The sequence below is a fragment of the Theobroma cacao genome, chromosome 9, assembly GCF_053813885.1.
Source record: "Theobroma cacao isolate CCN51 chromosome 9, ASM5381388v1, whole genome shotgun sequence".
Taxonomy (NCBI): Eukaryota; Viridiplantae; Streptophyta; class Magnoliopsida; order Malvales; family Malvaceae; genus Theobroma; species Theobroma cacao.
In genome coordinates, this window is record NC_142647.1 from 4,672,813 (window position 1) to 4,694,347 (window position 21,535).

Below are 21,535 nucleotides of genomic sequence, written 5' to 3' on the forward strand. Positions count from 1 at the left end.
GTAATGGTCGCAATTTTAATCTCTCAGTCTGCAGCTTTTGTTTTCTGTTTTTTTATTTGCTAATTGCTCAATTACAGCCGACCACGTTGCTTATATTTATTTTCTTCAGTTTCAATGGGAAGAGTAGTACCAATATATAGTATAAACAATATACTTGGAAGTAAGAGTATCTTGTACGCTTATCCTGTTTCATGGATGGCTTTTCTTTTCAAGTGGGGATAAAAGGCCACAATCAAGTGCTAAAAAGTGTCATGGAAGGAAGAGTGCTTTAATGGGAAAGCATCGATCAAAGCACTGGAAGGTGCATGTAAATATCCAGGAAAATTCCAATTGATTTGAAATGAAATCCTGACGCAAAGACTTGTGTAAAGTGAAATGGTTGATTAAGGCTCGATGGGGAAAAAGATAAGAAGGGATTTCCCATCAACTGACATGGCCAGCCACAGCCAAAAAACAAAGATAAAAACATGCAGACATCATAATTGTATCCAACTTCAATGGACATGACTCCTACTCGGCTCTACCGTCTCCTCTTTGGCTTTGCAAGAGTAAACGTTAATGTTGGGGCCTGGGGGAATATATGTCATCCGAATGAACATTAATTGGTCTTTCAACACTTGTGAATTAAAAAATGAACAGGGTGCCAAGGACTATCTAAATGAAGCGCAAGATGGACAAATTTATGGGTCAGAATTACGATTGGCCTTTCCAGCATTCATGGGTAAATTTTGAACAAGATGGAAACTAGGAAAAATGATCCATCAACCTTTTATGGGCCCAATAATTCTCAAGTAGTAGTATCAATCACTGCAAGCTTTAAGGCTCCAGATTGTGTAACTGTTAGACCATTCCATACATCCAAACCAAGGCAATGGGCTCTTTGGACCCCAATCGCTCAACCCGAGGACTAAGGTAGAATTTTATCTCAGTGGGACAAGTCCGTTGTTTATTGCCTCCTGATGACAAAATTAGCACTATTTTGCAAATTAAATTTTGAAAAATGGGGAAAAAAAAAAGTTTACTAGTAGTACGTATTAGATTCAAGGGGAAATGTCAAACAAAAAAGGTAGCTTCTGTTAATCTGTTGTAGTCACTCCATTACATTATGATTTTGCTTGTTGACTGGAGAGCGAGATAAGGCTAGGCCGAGAGAGATGTTGTTGGCCTACTTTTAGTAATTAGTATGAAGGATTGACGCTATATTTGTGCATGCAAACAGATGCCATCATAGAGAAAAGCTAAGGCCTATATATAGGCTTGAAAATGATGTAAAGCAATGACAAATCAATTCATATTTATATGGACGTTACAACTCAATTAGAAAAAATAATGGACTTGGCATAGGGGCCGGCAGGAGTCTCCATTTAGGTTGGAAATGGTTCAGCTTTCATTATCTTCTCAGGTCTCAGCTGCTGGGAGAGAAGGGTGATATCCACTCGGAGCTGCCTCTCTCATTCCCTTTTTCATTTCTTTTCCAAATAAAAAATTAATGAAGACAAACTCCAAACCTCTCTTGGGAACCATTGCTTTTTATAGTTTAGTGCTACTCTTTCAAAAGGAAATCTTCAGATATTGAATTTAAAAGTGTAGGTATTATTAGGATGAAAACATTTTTGTTTCTCATTTTTCTTTTTGATACATGTAAAGAAAGTTTAAAGAGAGAGAGAGAAGGGATTATAACAGTGGAGTTTCTCTTTTTCAAAAGAGGAATAATGACTGTTGAGCTAAACCTTCACTGCCAGGATGGAAAATATTAGCTGAAAGAGAGTTGAAGGTGAGTTGTAATAACTCAAATCAAAACTAATTAGCATAAACTATATGTAGGGTTGGACCACTCCGCACCCCAAAGGCAAACACGACGGCTCTTGATCCCATCATAGGAACTCAAATTAAGGAGTAGCTCAGAGCAAGATTAGGAGACAGTTGGTGGCTCAAGGACTCTAAGTCCCGCTTGCGCTTACAAGACTTGAACCCTAATCATATTTCTTAACCAATACATATCATAGCTTGTGTTGTTAGAGAGGCAGTCCATACACAACACTTGCATTGGCATTGCATGAGAAAAGGCTACTATTTGATACATTCTCCCTTCTGCAACCTTCAATGTTGAATATCATCCTTGGGCTAAAGAAAACAAGAAAATGGCAATCATGCTCGTTTCAAAAAAGGCCAAAGAGATGACGTAATTGATACACGGAAAGGAAAAGTAAAACCCAACAACGATTGGGAAATGATAATTTGGATGGCCAACATATCACTACTTTTATACACATCAAATCAAGGAAAAACAAGAGAAAAAGGTCGACTCTCTCTCTCTGTCTGTAAAAGTAAAAAATAAAAATAAAAAAGAACAAGGAAAATTTACCCTAGCCATCTAGGTTTTAACCTCGTTGCTTTCTCAGTTTTGGCAAAATCTGGAAACAGCCCTCGTCCAAGTGCACGTGAAGCTACGGAGAGCACTTGGGTCCGTGCTTCGATGCTCACGAGAGACGATGTGGAAATAAATAATATTGGGCAACTCTAGAATTTTGACCTGTCTTGATTAAGCCCTGATAGCGATGCATCAACACAATTAATGCCAATTAATGAAGCTTTCAGTACATCAAAAAGATTTTTTGCTTCCATTTCCTACTTATGCTTTTGACCGTGATTTGTCAACGAGAATTCATCGGCCCTATAAGTCAATCCCGCCCCCCTGTCTGGCGTCTTTCCATGGTTTTCAACCATACAGGGTTTAGGGTTACCCCGCCTCTCACATGGGGATTCCGACAAATAATCCTAGAAGATTACTTGACAACTGCGTCACACACCATTTGCTATCGTCTTTGCATGATTTCTCGTGAATATCCACTGTTACATAAAATTCACCTTAGGTATGGTACCTAGTAAGCCGATTTACCTGTCATCTCGTGATTGGAAGACTCAAAGTAATGGTTTCACAAAATCTTTTTTCTTGATATTTTATATTAAAAACAATTAACCCTGCAAAATGGATACTTAAATCATACACCTTTTCCTTTTGATGTTTAGTTTAGAAGATTTGATATACTTGCATATCCGCACTGCCTTTAATGAAGATTTAGATGAAAGTTTGAGCTTTGGGAGATGTCGACAGCAAAAAATGCAATTAAATAAAAACTTTGTTAAAGAGATAGAGGAACAAATGCAGAATCATGTATTTATTTACTTATAATAATAGCGATGGGTCATGGTAATAAACTCTGTGATAGTGCTTATCTTCAGGTGGCTTTATCTCACATCATTAGATCATGTTTATTCAATCTCGTGGGCCAAAAAATTATCATGATTCGAGGTTAAAATACCCTCCAAATGTAAGCATGCAAATGGCATAGTGTGAAGATAAACTGACTTAAAGAAAAGTTAACCCATATTGTTATGTGACTTAATCATAAATCAATAAACTAAAAGAAAGGTGGGCTAAAGCAATCTTTGAGTTGAAATAGATAATGAATGTGCATTTGTCTGGTAACAACAACAAGTATAGTGTTTGAGTAAAGCGAAGGGGATGGGGTGGAAGTCAAGTCAGGTTCTAACATTACTTGTTCTGAAACAACGTAAGTTGGATCGAGCTAAGAAATGACAAGGGTTCTTTGAATTAATCTTTGTTCCTATCAAAGATTAAAAGTTTATTAGCATTTTCTATAAAAACGGATTAATTAGTAAAAGCAAGGGTTCATGTCTGTTACATAAACATTGTAGAGATAAATCCAAACGAAGATGGGGTTTGGAACATGACAACAAAAGCATAGTCACATTTGCCACCACAAGTACCTCCAACATCTGGCCACGATAATCCTCTGCACTGTTATAAGTAATCTCTGATGTTGTATTGCTTCTAAATCAGCCGTATGATTCCAAAAACTAATGAATGTCCCACTTGTCCACATATACTTGCTTAAATCCAAAGAAACAAATATGCATTTCTTTTTACTGATACTTCCCCTTCAATAAAACCTACTGCCTCCCTAAGAGAGAGACTAAGAGTGCTGCACTTTGAATGGAAACAATCGCCCTTGCTCCCAAAGAGAGAGAGAGAGAGAGAGAGAGTAGTGCACAGTACAGCTAAATCATCAAATAAATACCGTCATTTTTTTAGATTTAAGATAATTTTGTTACAAATTTTAATCAAGGTAAAATGATTGATGGATATTGATCATGGTTGTGCTCAAATCACATTATCTTTGTTTATCTAAACTTATACTAATCGTTTGAACATTAATTCTCCAATATGTCAATTCATGGATGCATGCACCCAAGAGATACATACTGTTGGAATGCTAGCAGAAATGAAGGGCAGAAGGCTCATAGCATCGGCAACAAATGTATTCTCAAGGCAGATACACCAAAGGGGGTTTATAGTTGTTACATTTGTATGATTACCTAATTATGATCGAGGACAGGCCAATCAAAGTGACCAGGATCAAAGACTTGTTCAGTTGGTGGGCCGTCCTCAACCCCAATTAACATGTGAGGTTGGTGAAAGGAACTGTCAACCTTTTATTGTCCTTCCCACCACCATAATATCTCTACAATTTTTTTATTAAGTATTTTTCATCTTTTAATGTACCAATACTACTAATATTCTTGAAAATTATGGCAAGTCAAGATGAAAACAGTGGCATACATCGACATAAATGGCAGTGTGTTTGAGGAAGACTAGGTGAGGATTTTAAGAGTGAGTGGCCTTTAGGGTATAAGCTATATTTGTAGCTAGTAGAGTTCAAGAAAAAGTAGAGCCCTGTCTTTATTAGAGAAATAAATAATGTGAGAAATTAAAGTCTCAAAGAAGCCAGACTATGCAGTACACACCCCCTTATAAATTCCTTATCAGTAACTCAATAAAACCTCACAGTTCTTCTTCACTCTGTTCTCTCCTTTGGTAAAATTTCCCCAATTGTTTTTTGTATCTTTCTGGTGCTAGTGAAGCTTTGCAAGCTAGCAACTATAATGGCCAAGAAGCCAAGAATTGTAATAATCGGAGCAGGGATGGCTGGTCTTACTGCAGCTAACAAGCTCTATACTTCCACTGGCTCCAAAGATTTGTTTGAGCTATTTGTTGTTGAAGGTGGCACTAGAATTGGTGGCAGAATCAACACTTCAGAGTTTGGTGGTGACAGAATTGAGATGGGAGCTACTTGGATCCATGGTATAGGAGGCAGCCCTGTTCACCAAATTGCTCAAGAAATCCATGCACTAGAGTCTGACAAGCCATGGGAGTGCATGGATGGCTTCTCGGATGAGCCTAAGACCGTTGCTGAAGGTGGTTTCCAGTTAAATGCCTCTATTGTTGACCCCATATCGACCCTTTTCAAGAACTTGATGGATTTTGCTCAGGGAAAGCTGACTGAAGACAGTGCAGGCAGTGGAGATGTTCGTTACTATAATTTTGCAGCTAAAGCAGCATCCAAAGGTTGTACAAGCAATGGTGGATTTGGTAACAAAAGTGTCGGTGCTTTTCTTAGACAAGGCCTGGATGCTTATTGGGATTCTTCCAAGGACCGTGAGGAGCTCAGAGGATATGGTAAATGGAGCAGAAAGTTGCTGGGAGAAGCCATTTTTGCCATGCATGAAGACACCCAAAGGACTTATACTTCAGCTGGTGATCTGTTGACTCTAGATTTTGAAGCAGAAAGCGAGTACCGCATGTTTCCTGGCGAAGAAATCACCATTTCCAAAGGCTACTTGAGCATAATCGAATATCTTGCATCTGTTCTTCCTCCTGGAGTTATCCAATTAGGCCGCAAAGTCTCAAGAATTGAATGGCAACCTGAGAGTCATCAATCTGTAGAAATGGCAAACGGTTATGATTCCAGGCCTGTGAAGATACACTTCTTTGATGGATCGGTTATGTTAGCTGATCATGTGATAGTCACAGTTTCACTGGGGGTCCTAAAAGCTGGAACTTGCCAAGATTCAGGTATGTTCAATCCTCCCCTTCCTTCTTTCAAGACACAGGCTATAACAAGACTCGGATATGGTGTTGTTAACAAGTTGTTTCTCCAACTGTGTCCAACTGGTAAGCGAAAAGCCAATGATATGAACAAATTTCCTTCCTTGCAAATGGTTTTTCATCGTTCAGACTCCGACTTAAGGCATAAAAAGATCCCATGGTGGATGAGGAGGACAGCTTCTCTGTCTCCCATTTATAAAAATTCAAGTGTCCTGCTATCATGGTTTGCAGGGAAAGAAGCTCTTGAGCTTGAAACACTTAGTGATGAAGAGATTATAAACGGAGTTACAACCACAGTGTCTAGTTTATTATCACAACCCCACGCGGCAGTGAAGTCCAATTCTCATGAATTCTGCAACGGGAATTTGAAATCTGTAGAGAGCTTGGGTGACAGTGAAGTAAGATTTGCTAAGGTTTTGAAGAGCAAATGGGGTCGTGATCCTCTATTCTTGGGATCTTACAGTTATGTCGCGGTTGGATCAAGTGGTGATGATTTGGACACAATGGCTGAACCATTACCAAAGGTTGGGAGCTCTGAGTCAGCTGGTGTGCATCCACTTCAAATTTTGTTTGCTGGGGAGGCTACACACAGAACCCACTATTCTACTACCCATGGAGCTTATTTTAGTGGTCTAAGGGAAGCCAATAGGCTTCTGCAACACTACCATTGTGTTGGAGTTTAGACTTAGCAATTTAATTTATTTTATTTTTGAATACCTATTTTCCTCATTTTCCATCTAAAGCATCTTTCTTTCTCTTTCTTTAAAGTAAGTAAGAGTGAACGAGAGCAAAAGAGGAAAAAAAAAAAGAATTAGGGGGGATGAAAGAGATAGATGGGGACATTTTTAGATGTATGGCATGAATTAAAGAAGCTTCTTTGTCATTTTTCTATCGGTTTGTGAGTTCAGGGTTTCCTTTTCAATATATAATCTTGCTTTGATATTCAAAGCAAAACCATTTTAAGATTGTGCTTGGCATTGAATGTTTGATCGTTGGGAGTAAAGAACAAGAGAAGCTTTGGATCCCACCTCTCTCTTCATCTCCCCCTGTCTCTGGTGCTTGTGTTGGCTTTTGGCTCACTGGACAGGATCCGCTAAACCCGGCTCTTTCCAGCTAGGAATCTCTTAAATACGGTTCCTTTTCTGGCTTTCTCTTTGCCCCTGACTTTGTGATCTCAATTCTCAAATCCAAACAAGGCTTTGTTATCTCTCTCTGTCTCTCTGTCTCTCTCCAGCCTTTGCCAACAAAAACCTGTAATGAACTGGGGACAATCAATGAGCTGGCTGTGCCTGTGATGTAGTAGAGAGCCTCCAATAAGACACCCTCCAATGCAGCCCTGAATCGGACCAATAGCTGAGTCCATGGAGTCCATCAGTTCTTCTTACCAAAATGTCCTGAGCAATCGGACAGAATCAGAGATGCTTATTGCCATCTGATTGCTTTGCTTTGATCTTTGGTTCTTGGTGGGGGGACCCATTCGGAATGATAGGTCCAACTCCATGCATACGTGACATTGCAGACATATACAACGACAGTCAGCTCGTAGCCTCTTACTAGAAAGCACCAGTGGCCTACGGCCCACCACTTGGTACCATAGATTTCTCTGCAAAGCAAATCCATAGCATTGTATGTAGACATAGAAAAGGACAGTCCACAAGCAAACAATATCAGCTTAAAAATACCACAGATTTTTTCTGCCTGGGGTTATTTCTCTTCTCAGATATCCCAATTCCATCCGTTCGATGTCATGGTATCCAAATCCAACCATCCAAAAGTATCTTCATCTTTTAATTGGGTCCACCACACCCTAATAATTGACCCTGATGCAGATGAAGATTTCTCATGTCTTTAAAACCTTCGGTAACAACAAAGAAGAGTAAATCTCCATTGCTTTTATTTTTGCTAAGGGAAATCCAAAATGGTTTTCAGCTGCTTAGCCCTTTGGGTTTGATATTTTAGGGTGTGTGAGAGCACTGTATGGTCAAATCAGTAGAGCTATTCATAGAGACTCCATTATTGTGATTTGTGAGATTTGCCAGGCTCTCCCCCAGAAAAACTGGAATGGCCCACTTGCTGTCTCTTTTGCCTCTTGTGGGCTTCAATCACCCTTTGATGATTGTGCATATCGCAGACCTCTCTGTCACCAAGTCCTTGTCTGATTTCATAAATAGACAAATGAGGATCGCCGTTTCCCAACCCACCCACCTCACCGCTGCCCCATCCCCAAACATCTTGCTACTAATTACTTGCTTGAAATACACCCTCTTTTTGCCTCTGATCATCATTATCAACCCCCGTGTTAATCCTAGTGCTTATGGTTAATCAATTATCCTCGGCTCCAGTTTTCTATCTGATACCATAATTTGTCATGATCACACCCTCTAATTCAAAAGTCTATGCAATTATCAATACCAAATCATAGTCTAACTATTGCTGTTAATTATTCAGGTTACAGAGTAGTGCAATGCAAGCTAACTTGGATGGAACGCTTTCCTCTGCTTTTAAACTTTTTTCACTGTTAGATTGCGGCCCCGTCATGGTGTAAACTATAAACCATCAATCGTCGACACGTGTAATGGGATAGCTGGTACATAGTCGTAATCAATGCAGGATAAGACATGCAATCTCAAGAGAATCTTCAGTGGAAGGAGAACATATAGAGCTAATGCTTGGTGGATTTTGCTTGTTAATCTCACGTTACATGGGAGATCCATTCTTAACTTTACATCTCACTTTTGAACGTGGTCTTTCAATCCCATGGACCATGGTTCATGATCACAGATTTGCACACACAAAAATTACTTTCATTTTGAAAGGCTACTAAAGTTATGACCGCTGCAATCATTCCTTTGAAACTGTCAAATGCAACGTGGAGCCTAAAGATTGAACCAAGGTGGAACAATTTGTCCAAAGCAATAGAAAGTAAAAAGAGACAAGAAAAACGGGGATTTGTTCAAAGAACACCTACTGACCAATCCAGCTTGATAAGTTTTAACAGAGCTGACCAGTCTACTTCTTGTTCTCGTTTTCTTCTTCCATTCTATAAGTTGTAACAAGTAATCTTAAAAAAAAAAAACCATGATACAACACAGTAAAATGGTTAAACCGGTTACAAGGTAAACAAATTTGCTTCAAATGTCAGTAATTTGAAGTCAGAAGATTGGAACCGTACGTACGATTCCAGGCTGCAGCCCTGCTTCCTATACTTTCCGTTTATTCTGTTGAATGATGATTAGAATCATTTTCTTGTTTGAAATTTCCGGGACTCATCATTTTCCACTTCAAGACAATGAAACTTTTTGGTTAGGGAGTCCAATTGTTTATTTGTTCTTTAATCAAATGATCCTCTTTACTTTCTTTGCAAATCTTAGATTTTATAAGTCCAATGACGCACAAGGGAGCTGTGTACTTTATTCTTCCCAAATGAGAATTAACTTTTCTATCCTTAAGAGAGCCAATGATCCCCCAACTTGGAGATTGTCTGATTTAAGTAAGTTATCATGTTGGCATCTAACCAAATGTTGCTTTATAAAGTTCCTTGTGATGATAGCAGGGCACACTCTTTTAACTCAAAAGAACAAATGGCATGTCAAAAACAAATTCATGTGAAGGAATCTAGAGAGCTACTTGTAGGGATTATAGGGGGGGGTCTTTGGGGGCTTTCCCTCAATGCCGCCCCCCCCCCCCCCCCGCCCCAGAAGTCATAAGCTCATACCTGATAATCAAGTGAACCTTATTGTTGATGCCAAGCTCTCCATATAGTAGGTTTTCGTTTCATTGATCTCGTCCAATTCACAAAGTGTTGAAAACCACCCAGCTTGTCGGATTTGTCTTTTTAATGAGTGTATAGGGGGTCCAGCAATGTTAAAACGGTCAGGTAACTACCAGTAGAAAACAAAAGTTTATGATTTGGAGCCATTTTGGCCAGTGGGACACTGCAGGTAATTTGCACATGTAAGACCTAGGTGGTAACAAAAGCATTGATGGGGTTTGCTTTTCTGATCAATTTACTCGCACCCTGTCATTGGACCCTTTTTCCCCCCCCTAAGGTGAGAGGGGCAGTGTTTTCCTCTTTTGCAGGTAGGTTCCATCCGCGCCTTTTTCTCTTAAGCCTTGTTCGATGGGTTCCCAACTTGTAAGTTGAAAAACTATTTCTAATAATCAAATTTTAGTTTCTGATTAATATTTTTGTTACAATCTATACCACAGTTTTACAACTCAAATACTTTTAATGTCAAAAACATTAACAATAATGTGCTGTGACTGCCAAATTCAACTACTCCACGCTAATTTTACATTAACATTTGTCATAAGATCCAAGAAATGAACCAATCTCATCTAATTTTCTGTTAGCCTTCCAAATCCTCGACTTAATTTGTACTTTAAGGTGAGATATAATCTATGGTTGAAGACAAAAAATGGTAGAGAATTAATTATCATTAGTCACTTTCATCAAAATTATCGTAATTCAAATTTTTTATAATGAAACGAAATTTCTTTTGTTCCTATCTAATTTAAGTAATAATTGATATATATAAAAAAATTTAAGTACTTATTTCAGGCATTGTAAAAGCTTTGAAGGGAACACCTAATCATGAAAATTTTCTTAATTTACAATGTATCTTTAAATTTTAATGATTTATTATGCATTACTAAACTCATACTAATGAAAAATTAAACCTTTTAGATTTTTAATTTCACAATTAAACATTTAAATTATATAAGATGTAAACACCTCGATTTTTATAAGATATGAACATAGTGTAAATTTTAAGTTACAGTAATAGAGTATAACAGTAAAAGGGAGTTCATTAATTAAATTAAGTATGAAAAATAAAGGAAAATAAAAACCCCTCCGTAATATTACAGCCAAAGCTTGTGAAAAATGAATACATTTTTTTGGAATGGAAGAAGATTCATATATACTTTTAACCAAAAAGAGAATTGTTAAATCTTAATTTGTCCACGTAGTCCCCCAAGTACAGAAAACTCAACCATGAACCATGATAGAGTTTGAGAAAGTAGAAAGACAAAGTGTAAATCATTTCAATTTACAGGTCAGAGAACTTAATGTTTTAGCTTTAGTCAACAAATATCTTGGTCTAAGCTTTCTTTCTTTGTAATTTAGTCATCGTATAATGAAGTAATATTTTTTTCAAATAGCATCAAATTCATTCTTAAAGAAGGGAGAAAAAACCCTCCACCATTGCAAAGAACAAAAGGGTAGATAGTTTTGGATCACATATCAGTCCTATTTACCTGATATATCTTTCCAAAACCTCCTCCAATAAACGAAGGGAACCGTACCCCTGTACAAACCAAGGCCGAAAGCCAAGCCATCAAAGAGGGCCCCTGCATTCACCGCTCCTTAACAAAAAATCCCAAAGGTTGCACACACTCAAGAACTTGTCTGTGCATCCCTGTATCGAAAGAGACCTGCTCTCTCAATCCAGTAGAAATTAGGGAGGGATCACTACAAAACTTAAACAAAAACACAAATCCAAAGAAACAGGATTCATTCACAACCATAAGCCCCAACCTGACTCACCACCACATCATCGAAAGAACTCATTCACATCCAGTATAATGAAGTAATAGTAAGAGTAAAAATAGCAAAGAGCTGCGCTATAAAGTCTTTGAATCCCATGTTGAGCAGTCTACCAAATTTTGGAGGCAGCATCAGCACATGTTAGTGTGAACTTCCAATTTCTTTCTCAATTAAAGGAGGAGATCACAAAGGCCAAAATGTGTTATGGCATGCTAACTAATTAAGGGTAAAATAAAAGTGAAAAAGGAGAAAAGGATACAAAGAAACAAGTCATAATTCAAGGGATTCGAATATTTTACTCATTCATTGATGCATGATTTTTTACTTAAAAAGTAGAGTTCGAATTTCTCTTTTCTAAATTATAAAAAAATAAATCATAATTCAAGAGAATATTGGACAGTGACTTACCTCGAGATACAAGACATTTTGATTTAACAGCCTAAGCCTTAGTTGTAAAAGTAATAGATTTAGGTTATCAATCACGAGCCACAAGCTTTTTTTTTTTTTTTTCTATCTTTCCCCTATCAAATCAACAAGATTTATTTGATAACCCTCTTTACACTTATTCAAGGTTTTGTAAAGGTGACCCACCAAGCAACTGAAAACAATTGAAAATGATTGATTGGGATTTTGAAACTTTTATCCAAGAAGGAGCAATTATTCCACTGGACAATGATTTTACATTCTCCTTTTGGTTTTTCTGCCTTCACTTTCTTTTGTAGTCAGCCTGTAAATGAATCCCATCATCCTAATTCCTTAAAAACAGTATTTGGCTCTTCATAACCAAATATTCTTTCCCCAGAAATTCATGCCGGCATTAGATTTAATTACTACTTACTGCCTCTGTTGTGCAAGGTTTTTTCCCTTCATAATATTGGTTAGATAGATGGTAAAATATGATCTTAGAAAGTACAGGAGATAGTATTTGATTTTGGGTAATTACTCAAGTGCTTCTCCTTACCCCATACTCCATTGACCACGGGCATCTCGCAATGGGCTCTTGGACTGATTTCCCAAGGGTAGGCACTCATTCAAATGTGTTTATTGATTAATGCCATTTCAATGCATTAACAGAACTATTTGTTGAACAACAAATAGTTTAGGAAAAACTAATCCAAGAGTCAACAGGTGATTATTTTGTTTACAAAGGTATCATAAGGCAGTCCAAAAAAAAAATACTACTACTTACGAATTCATTTGTTAAATTATGATGGATTTAAAGAGTCAAGGGAGAGAGAGAAATTATCTTGTCATGGATCTATAAGCAAAAAAATATGGTGTATAATTTTATATATTACTAAATACTAATGAATTATAATCATTATACCTTCTTGCTTTACGGCTGCAATTTCTTTGAAGACAAAAAGCTTAATTCACATTGTTCTCCTGTCCCCATTCTTCCAGGACAACCAGCAAGCTCCCTTTTGGGTACAGCCATGACCACGGAATTTCATACCTGAATACAAAAACAAAAATCCCAATCAATGTGCCTGGATTGGTATCAAGTAGAGATATGGAGGAGCAAAAGCAAAGCTGCCACTCACCATCTTTCGCCATGGTGTTCATGTATATCCAGAGCTAATGGATCATTGCCTTGTGGTGAATCGAAAGTTGCCCAGGTAAGCAGCCAGAACAAAATTTAGTAATGTGAAGATATCGTATTTATGAGTAAAATTTTGGTGTCATAATGCTCCAAGATGATCCTCAGTCTCACCTTGTACCATGTTAAGGGCTTCTTCACCTTGTACCATGAGGAGCTGCCTTCGAATGTATAGACACTCAAAGCTTCACCTTCCACAGCGACCTTTTCAAATCAATTTCAAACATTAATAGGAGTTGTCAGGCATCTTGGACTATCATTGTAATATTCCTGATAATTTTCATTTTATTTTCTGCTGAACCCATAAGATAATAATATGGAATAATCATGGAAATTGAAAAATGAATTCAGCTGCTTAATATACCCTTATATTTTAGTAGCCGTGCTTGTTACCATTGAAGTTGTTAGAAAATTACGATTTATCCGTTTGACTTTTTCTTTGGGATTCACTTCTTTGTTCAAAGGTGAAACCTGTGATCCAATTTCTTAGAATTATGGCGGCAGTAGAAAGTTAGAGCAGTGTAGATGATGTACGAAACAGACCTTGTAGGACCATCTCCATCTAGACATGTCCCAAATCCCTGAATAAGGGCTTTCAATGTTACGGGGCCAATAATTCCTCCATTCCGAAATCATCGTGTGAGTTGACAGAAACAATGAAAGGGGAAAAAATAAGTTAGCTTCCCATACCTCCCATATGTGTGTGACAGAAAGCAAAATTTAAGTCACGATATCTGACTGGAAGTCTGACTGCAGTGGTTAGCAAATTAAGAAACCTTGTTGGTTCCAGCTCTGAGGTTCACTTTGTCACTAAATGTTGACTTTGGGTTCTCCAAATTCCCACAAGCAGTTCCTGCCCAAAAGAATGAAAAAACCAATTGATTAGCATCAGGAACATAAATTTATAATGCGCTTAGAACTTTATGTGGAAAAAAAATAATCCCATCAATGCTACAGTATCTACCCCATAACTGACCATTGATGAAAACATCTAGACAATGACCTGCAGGTTCAAACGTGAGGATTGGAAGCTGTCCACTCTTCGGAAATCCTTCGCTGGCTTCCATGTTGACACTGTTGCAGGAAGACAACGTTAACTAAAAATTAGTACTGGAAAAAGAAAATGACAAGAGTGGTTTTGGTTGATGACATATACTAGTATTTTCTTCAATTGAAACGAATTTTCAGGGAATGGATTGATTTGATCATTTGAATAAAGTTACTCACCCGTCATGCACCATAAATAGTCTTAACCCCTAACCCCATCAGCTGCAAATGATTTCTTTTCACCACGAAAGCGGTTGCTTCGGCGTATGATTGCCAAGAGAATGTGCCACCATTCACAGGCACCATCTGCGTATGAAAAGTAGGGGCAGAAACCTAAGCACAACATCTAAGGTTGCCTCAATCCCGATTATCAATTTCTAATAGGAACAAGAAAAAGAGCAGGGGAAATGGAGGCATTTGACCAAAATGTGTACCTTGCATACTATCACCTTTACAGTGTTGAAGATTGCATTCTTGCAGTCAGGGAGGATGCTTACCGACCATGGAGGGAGACCAAATTGCATATTTCTGAAGGTCACGGTCACAGAGTTTTCTTTATCATCGTTTGCAAGGAATGCTGCACAAGTCCTGGACCCCGACTGGAAAACACGGGCCTTGGTATAGAAAAAGAAGGGTTGTCAGTTTTAAACTAAGGGGAAGAGAAAGAGGAAAAGCAGAAAAAGATATGTAATACCCCCTCAAAAATATTTTATTTAATTAATTATATAAAAATAGTAATTACTAAATTATAGCTTATATTAAATAAATAAAAAAATATAAATCTAACTTTTTATAATTGTAGATATGATTTTTGAGTTTATTAATAAAGATAAAATAGAAGAAAGGATCTTTAAACAAATAGAGTAGTTTAGTTAATGTCAATTATATAATATTAGGTTATTTATCAAGTTTAAGAGAGGTTAAGCACAGTCTCATTTACCACATTTAAAAAAAAAAGTAAAAATATTGACATCAATTTATTTCATCAGGCTTAAATGATAGGTTGTTAAAAGAACTTAATTTTAGATGAAAGGGAAAAAGAAGAAAGATACAGAATATGGAAAAACATTAAAAGGAGGTGTTGATTAATGTACGATTAAGTCTTGTGTTTTTCATAGTTTAGGTACAAAAATCTTAAGTAAATCTTTTAAGTTATTTTGTGTTTTTTTATTTTTCATTTAAATTTAATACTGTTCTAGTGACTTTCCTATAACATGATATGTAGTTCTAAAAGTATTTCTTAATGGTTTTTATACCATTTCATTTGGCTTTGTGATTAGAAATATATGAATTTTTTAAGTTGATTGAGAAATTTATTTTTAACAATTTTGACGATTCAATGGGTCATCGGAAACATACTTTAAAACACAAAATCCTTTTAGAAATAAAGATGTTGAAAACATAATTTTTCATAAGTCAAAAATTTCAAAATCATTATTGAAATATCTAGATTTTTGAGTTTTCAAATTCATCGAGTCTATTTTGGAATTTCGATTCTCTTAAAATAGAAAGCTCTTAATTGAGCCATTGACATCAAACCAAAAATCAAGTTAAATAGTACATTTAATATTACCAAAATGTGAAGTTTCAATAACTTAAAGTTGAGTTGTCAAAATTATTAAAAACAGTTTTTCCAATTAATTTCAAAAATTTATTTCTCTCTAACTACAAAGTCAAATGAAATGTTACAAAAACCATTAGAAAGATTTTTTTTAAGACATTTCCATTAGTGCCCATTACATTATCGAAAAGTCACCAAAATAGAACTAAATTTGAATGAAAAATAAATAATTTTATACCCAAATTATTGAAAACACAAAACCTAATTATATCTTAATTAACACCTCCTTGGATGTTTTTCACTTTTCTCTATCTTTCTTCTTCTTCTCCAAGATTAAATCTTGTAACTACCTATTGTTTAAAGTTGATGAAATAAACTGATATTAATTTTTTTATCTTTTTTTTCAAAACGTGATAATAAAAAATGATCTTAACCTCTTTTATCTGTTTTTTTTCTTTAACGTGATAAATAAAACTAACTTTTATCTCCTTTATATGCTTTTCTCTTAAATGATATTAACTAAACTACTCTATTTGCTTAAAGACTTTTTTTTTATTCCTTCTTATTTAATAAACTCAAAAGGCATATCTAAAATCATAAAAAGTTGGACTTATATTATATTTATTTTTTTATTTAATATAGATTATAACTTAGTAATTACTAATTTTTTATATAATTAAGTAAATATTTTTGAGGGGTATTAGAAGATACTACATTAGTATTTTTATTTTATCTAAATCAGTTGAATTGAACCTGATCAGCTCTTGTGGTTCACGGAGACTAATGCTTGGTTCACAAAGCGTGATGGCTTTATGCAAATCCCTAGAGTCGCTCCATTTTGGTTTGCTGACAAGCCCTCTCGTACAAGGAATTATGGCAAAACGATTACTTGGAAATGATCTGATCAAGACGCCCTAAAATATATGAATAAATTGGTCTTCTTGGTCTCTTTGCAAGATCCTTGTAAGTGATAGTATTTAGCAGCAAGTTAGTAGAAAACAAGGTTAATATCAAGAGGAAAACTGACTTTAGATTGCGATCGTGTTCACCATATTCATCAATTGGAGCATCGTAGTCATAACTGGTGGCGACAATGTCCCCTCTAAAGTTGCTCCTCCGTGATACTGTAGCCAGAGGAAATCAAAGGACTAAAAACAGGGTTATAAACTGCATTTGTGTCGATCAAAGTTGGGGTATAACCCGTTGTTCTGTATAAACCTTGCAACCGCAAAGGACAGGTCCTCTGCTGGCCTATAAGGAAATGCTCCACCCCACTCTAACCGCCTGGACGATGAGTTGGGTCTGCCAATGGCTATGTCTAATTCTTTACGAAGAGATACAATTGACCAAGAATAGTTACAGAATCTGTCCATATTTTTTGGTTTATATTCAACAGAATGGGCCTTCCATACCCATAGCCCATTAAAAGTAACGGGAAGCCCAAAACTAATTTAATTCTGGCGGGAAATTCCACCGTCCTCTACAGCTATATTAATCATCGTCAACCGCACGCCACACTCTCATCACCGTCTGAATCACTGAAAATCATGGCCACTCCACAATCAATCACCGACCTCTTCGCTCGACTCGCTTTTCACCTTCAATTACCGATCAGCGAACGCGAAAACGAAGAGGAAGCTCTCAATCTCGCAATTTCGAAGCTAAATCAATCTTTGAACCTCAACGAAAACCACGATTCTAGGGTTAGGGTTATGGATACCGCTCTCTCCCTTATGTGCTTCAAGGCACCCCAGGTAAATTCCTCTACCAAGTTGTAAATTTGTTTTTTTACTAGATAATGCCCCTTTTTTTTATTACCCATTTGTGTAAATTTACGATTTTGCTTAGGTTTTTGATTCGGTGATTGAGTATTTGGTGAAGACGATCGTCAGCGTTTTATCTTCTTCGGTTAATTGCAAAGTTTTTCTGATTCAAAACCAAGAGTTTTTGCTTATAGGTAGCGCGAGCTTGGGTCAAAATAGCGTGGAATTGGTTGAAATGTGTAACAATGTTTATGCACAACTAGAGGGAAAAGGTGGATTTTTTATGCCTTTTTTAACATTTTTTTTAAATCTTTTGATATTGTATGTTATATCAACTCTTTTATTTGGTAACGCTAAACCTTTGTTATAATTATACTAAATAAAATTAAAAAAAATCTGCAAAGGCAGGTAAGGGAGAGAGTTTTCATTGAGTTAAAACTAGAGAGGAGTGGAGTACTAAGAAGCCTGTTCATGGGATTGAAATATTTTATCTAGTTTTTGAATGATAATGTTGTATTTGATTACCTATGTAAGAGTATTTTCTTTATGTTGCAGGGGTGTTTTCTCATTTGCTTTTACGTGCTGTTGTAAGGGGAACAGTTTTGGCATCTCGCTATCAGTATTCATACCCATTTGTACCTATTCTTGATGTAAAATCAATTGAAGGAAGAAGCGCTGCTGTTTCAAAGTTGCACTGTCATTTACCCACAGAACTGTCCCTTGAAAATGAAGAGTTACCATTGAGGTTTGTTGGATAAAAATTGTTATCACATCGATATAGAAGTCAATCATCTTTAATTTTCATTAAGCTGTTTATTAACAAACAGAATACTTATAAATGGGAAATGTTAAGATAATTTGACAGCAGGGACGAGAGAGTGAGGAAAGTGAGGAGAAAATAAGAGCTTGATTTACATATTTTAATAGATTTTTGTGTTCTTACATTTTAGCATTCACCATTTCCGACAATATATTTGGTTCAGTTTTTGTTCTTTCCCTTTTTAAGGAAAGCTCACTTTCTTTTTCACTTTCATTTAAATAAACTTTTTTTTTCAGTTGGGAAATGTTATGCATGTTATAATGCTCAAATGTTTTGAGTTCTGTAAGTTATTTTTCTTATAAGGTATAATTCTGTTCTTTAAGCAGGTTGCTATTCTGGTATCTTGACCCACTAATTCTAAAGCAAGCTATCTCAAAGATATTAGAAGATACCACAGGCAGGCCTTTCATTTGTTTGAGCGAGGAATTTCACCAGAGAATAGATTGGCGCTCTATCATTATATGCTTGGTGCTTTCCCCTGTTATGTTTATTGAGACCAGAGCTCTATTGCACAGCTGGTTTCTCAAGACGTGAGTTCCCCATTTCTTATTCTCACAAATGTTTCAATTTTTTGTTGACAATTGCTTTCATATGTTTTGTGAGATACATCTCATTATTTTTAAAAAATGTGTTTTCTAACCAGTTCCACATTGATTATAGTGCCAACTTTCAATAACCTCATTTTACTCTGTTTCTGCACGTAATATTTTCTCTCTTAGGAGGAACATAGAAGCAGATTGGAGTTATTGTTTGATGTGAAAAGAATATCATAAATTGGCTGCCTCCATATTGGTTTTATTTTATAGCTTCCAAATATTGCGGCCAGCACCATTTCATGAATATGATTGACGTAGAACAAGTGATCCAAAAACTCAAAACACTCAAGAAGTAATGTGAATTCTCGACCAAATTCTCAAATATCAATATCAAAAACTCAGATATCCAGAAAATATAAATAATTCATCAATCTAGGTCTGCCTGCAACTAAAATAACTTTAGGTATTTATAACTAAATCTAAAATGCAAAATACCAAAAATAAGACCAAAGCCCTAATACCAGGAAAAAAAGTGAAATACTAATTATAATAAAACCTAAATAATCTAAAATAGCCTAATTAAATGTAAAAATTAGAATCAAACCCATAAAATATATAATAAGTCCTAGAAAAGTTAATCTCCCATCCTCCACCAATGCTACTTCAAGCTTTTTGATGGTCAGAATGGTATTTCCTGAACCAATCTATTCAGTCTTTTGATTCCTCCCTGAATTTGTTTTATATCTTCTTCTTTTTTTTCAGCATTAAGACAGTCATGAATCATGATACATATAAAATTTGTGGCATTGTGATAATCCAAGGCACTTAAAGTTGTTTTTACTTTTGCTGCTTCTATTAACCATGGATATTTTGATTCACGGATAGTGTAGAAAGATGCATTATATCATGATATTGTTTTAGTTTTCATCTATTATAACCTAATTAACAAGAATATTTCCTCATTATTAGTTTAGTTCTAAAACAGGGGTCTGGCTTCTGTACTTCAGCTTCTGGTTGGATTAGTGTCAGCGGTACTTGATGTGATTTCCAGACCAACATGGTGGGGCATATCCATGGAATTGGGATCTAAGCTGCCATTTTCCTGTGCATATTTCCCCAACAAGAACCATTTGTTGAGGATTTTAGCTGGAACCTTCTCTGCTGAAAATTTTCTGCATTTAGTTCATGCCACAAGTGAACTCGTTTCTCTTGGTAAGGAACAACTACATCCAGCCGTCAAGCCAAAATCAATGGACGTTACAAGCATTGATCACAAATCTCTCTGGTAAACTCCACCCACCCCCAAGCGTCTATAAGAGTTTTCATCTTGACATTTTTCCCTGGCTAAAGTAGGGTTCTCTCCCCAACCCACTCTTTACTCAAAATTAAAAAATTTAAGATGAAATCTTTGCCTTGCAGGGCTTTGGCTATAGACTTCCCAGATTGGTTCTATTTTGCTTCTTGTCTACTTTTCCCTGAGAATAGTCTCCGAGAAGAATTTCATTTAAAGTGCACATTTGCAGCATCTAAAGTTGGAGAAACACATGATAAGGAGTTGTTATCTATATCTGCAGCAAGGTATATTTCATGGATTCTGAGCCCCATTAGTAAATCTAATCAGGATTTGCTAGTTGATTTTTTGACTAAAATATCAGAGTCTTGGGCTCTGAAACAATATGACTCAGTTATGCACAACAAAGAAGCAGCTGCCTGCAAGAAGAAATGTAAGAAACCAAAACTTTATGATAAAAGGGAGCATTATTCTCTGGCAAACGAGTATGATTGTCAAAAGATGGGAATCTGGCTCAATGAAATTGAAAACATATACCTTCAGTATGCTAATAAAACTGTCAACAGTTCTGCATCTGCTGATTCAAATGCATCCCATGGTAGCACACAGCAAAATGTGCTTTTGAGGAGAATCCCTTTAGGCATCTTGATTGGGTGCCCCAATTGTATAACCGAGGATGCATGTGCACTGCTGCTGCACTATGCAGCAACTGGTAATATACTTCGGCCAAGGGAAACTGTGACATCTGGATTAAGACACGTAAAACAGAAGTCTGAAAGGCAGGACTTAACTATATGGATGGGCAAATGTAGTAAAAGAGATGTTTTAGCTGGTGCCTGTCTTGTTTTTACTTTGACAGATGCTGTAGATAGTATATCTGCTTCATTGTTCGATACTGAAGATAGTGAGTTAGAATATATTTACCAGGTGAAAGTAAAGGCTGCTAAGTATTTGATGAAGTGCATCAAGAGGCTAAGCCAGCTCAACATTGACAAAGATGAAGTTTTGACGTTAAGGGATCTATGTAGTAGATTGGGGCGATGGAGGCATCAAGGGCAAGAAACGTTACAAGTTCAGAATGATATAGATGATGTCATCAATGACTTGAGTCAGAAATTATCTTCATTATGAGGAGATTTTGTAAAGGAGAACTGACATATTGTTCTTGCCCCCTTACACCTTCATCCCTCCCATTTCCATCTTTTCATTTTAAGGGGAAGCTCTTCTGTCAGCTTGAGTTTTACCATCATTCTGGTGTACAAGGGGAGAGATTTATCAATGTTGTGAAAAGAAATTGTAAACAAACGATTGGATTGTGTATTCTTTTACATATGTGTGAATATGGCATAGCCTCCTTGCAGCAACTCAGTAATCCACCTAAACATCATTGCGTCTAGT

At 36.4% G+C, this 21,535-nt stretch overlaps 2 protein-coding genes and 1 pseudogene across 3 annotated transcripts; 2 read left to right on the plus strand and 1 right to left on the minus strand.

Moving 5' to 3' along the window:
• Positions 1-4,697: 4,697 nt before the first annotated feature.
• On the plus strand, positions 4,698-6,934 carry PAO5 (polyamine oxidase 5). Its single transcript, XM_007012779.3, has one exon. It carries the CDS (start codon positions 4,969-4,971, stop codon positions 6,652-6,654), a length of 1,686 nt encoding a protein of 561 aa, XP_007012841.3. The 5' UTR covers positions 4,698-4,968; the 3' UTR covers positions 6,655-6,934.
• Positions 6,935-12,887: 5,953 nt separating this feature from the next.
• On the minus strand, positions 12,888-14,186 carry LOC18588399 (beta-galactosidase-like; annotated as a pseudogene).
• A 3,079-nt stretch (positions 14,187-17,265) lies between these two features.
• On the plus strand, positions 17,266-21,501 carry LOC18588400 (acyl-CoA synthetase family protein). Of its 2 annotated transcripts, none has more exons than XM_007012781.3 (6): positions 17,266-17,481; positions 17,576-17,762; positions 18,046-18,235; positions 18,637-18,840; positions 19,832-20,131; positions 20,266-21,501. In XM_007012781.3, the coding sequence occupies exons 1-6, from the start codon at positions 17,275-17,277 to the stop codon at positions 21,266-21,268; spliced, it is 2,091 nt and encodes a 696-aa protein (XP_007012843.3). In that variant the 5' UTR covers positions 17,266-17,274; the 3' UTR covers positions 21,269-21,501. The 2 variants fall into 2 exon arrangements, with proteins under 2 accessions (XP_007012843.3, XP_017983040.2); XM_018127551.2 differs by having other exon boundaries at positions 17,343-17,481; positions 17,685-17,762.
• The last annotated feature ends 34 nt before the right edge of the window (positions 21,502-21,535 follow it).